We start from the raw sequence: 452 nt of genomic DNA, 5'->3' as shown, positions 1-452 counted from the left end.
CAGGTCCCGGGGTACGGCCTGGAAGGGGAGATGTCCCTGGTGGAGCTGCGCGAGCGGCTGGCCCTGCTCAAGGAGACCCAGCGGCTGCAGGAGGAGGAGAAGCGGGACCAGATCGTGCGGGACAAGCGAGCCAGGGCCCGGGAGCTGCAGGACGCCGCCCAGCGGATCTCCCTGTGCCGCGCGGCCATGGGGAGGGCAGCCGCCCTCAGGTACCCGGGGGTGGGGCCGGGCAGCGCCTGCCTCTGCAGCCCCGGGCTGGCGGGCTGGCTCTGCTCCAACCCCCAAGTCCTCCCGGCCTCCCCCTCCCGCCTCCCCCCTGCACCTGACATCTCAGGCAAGTTCCCAGCAGGTGGAAAGGGTCAAAGGGCAGCGAAGCTCCTCTGCCCTGCGCGCGCGTTTGCCCGCCTGGCACCAGGCACGATACCCCCAACACTGTGGGCTGCTCCCCTGGC

General features: G+C 72.1%; 1 protein-coding gene across 1 annotated transcript in view; it reads left to right on the top strand.

Moving 5' to 3' along the window:
• The window catches only part of CFAP99 (cilia and flagella associated protein 99), a 20,708-nt gene that overhangs the window by 14,967 nt on the left and 5,289 nt on the right, over positions 1-452 (top strand). Inside the window, exon 9 of the mRNA XM_012724066.1 lies at positions 4-450. Within this exon, the coding sequence (XP_012579520.1) occupies positions 4-450 (447 nt within the window). The remainder of the gene's footprint in view (positions 1-3; positions 451-452) is intronic.

This window comes from Condylura cristata, unplaced genomic scaffold (genome assembly GCF_000260355.1).
Source record: "Condylura cristata isolate star-nosed mole 26May11 unplaced genomic scaffold, ConCri1.0 scaffold00012, whole genome shotgun sequence".
Classification (NCBI taxonomy): Eukaryota; Metazoa; Chordata; class Mammalia; order Eulipotyphla; family Talpidae; genus Condylura; species Condylura cristata.
The sequence above is the reverse complement of the archived record's forward strand: the minus strand, read 5'-3'. Positions and strand labels throughout refer to the sequence as shown.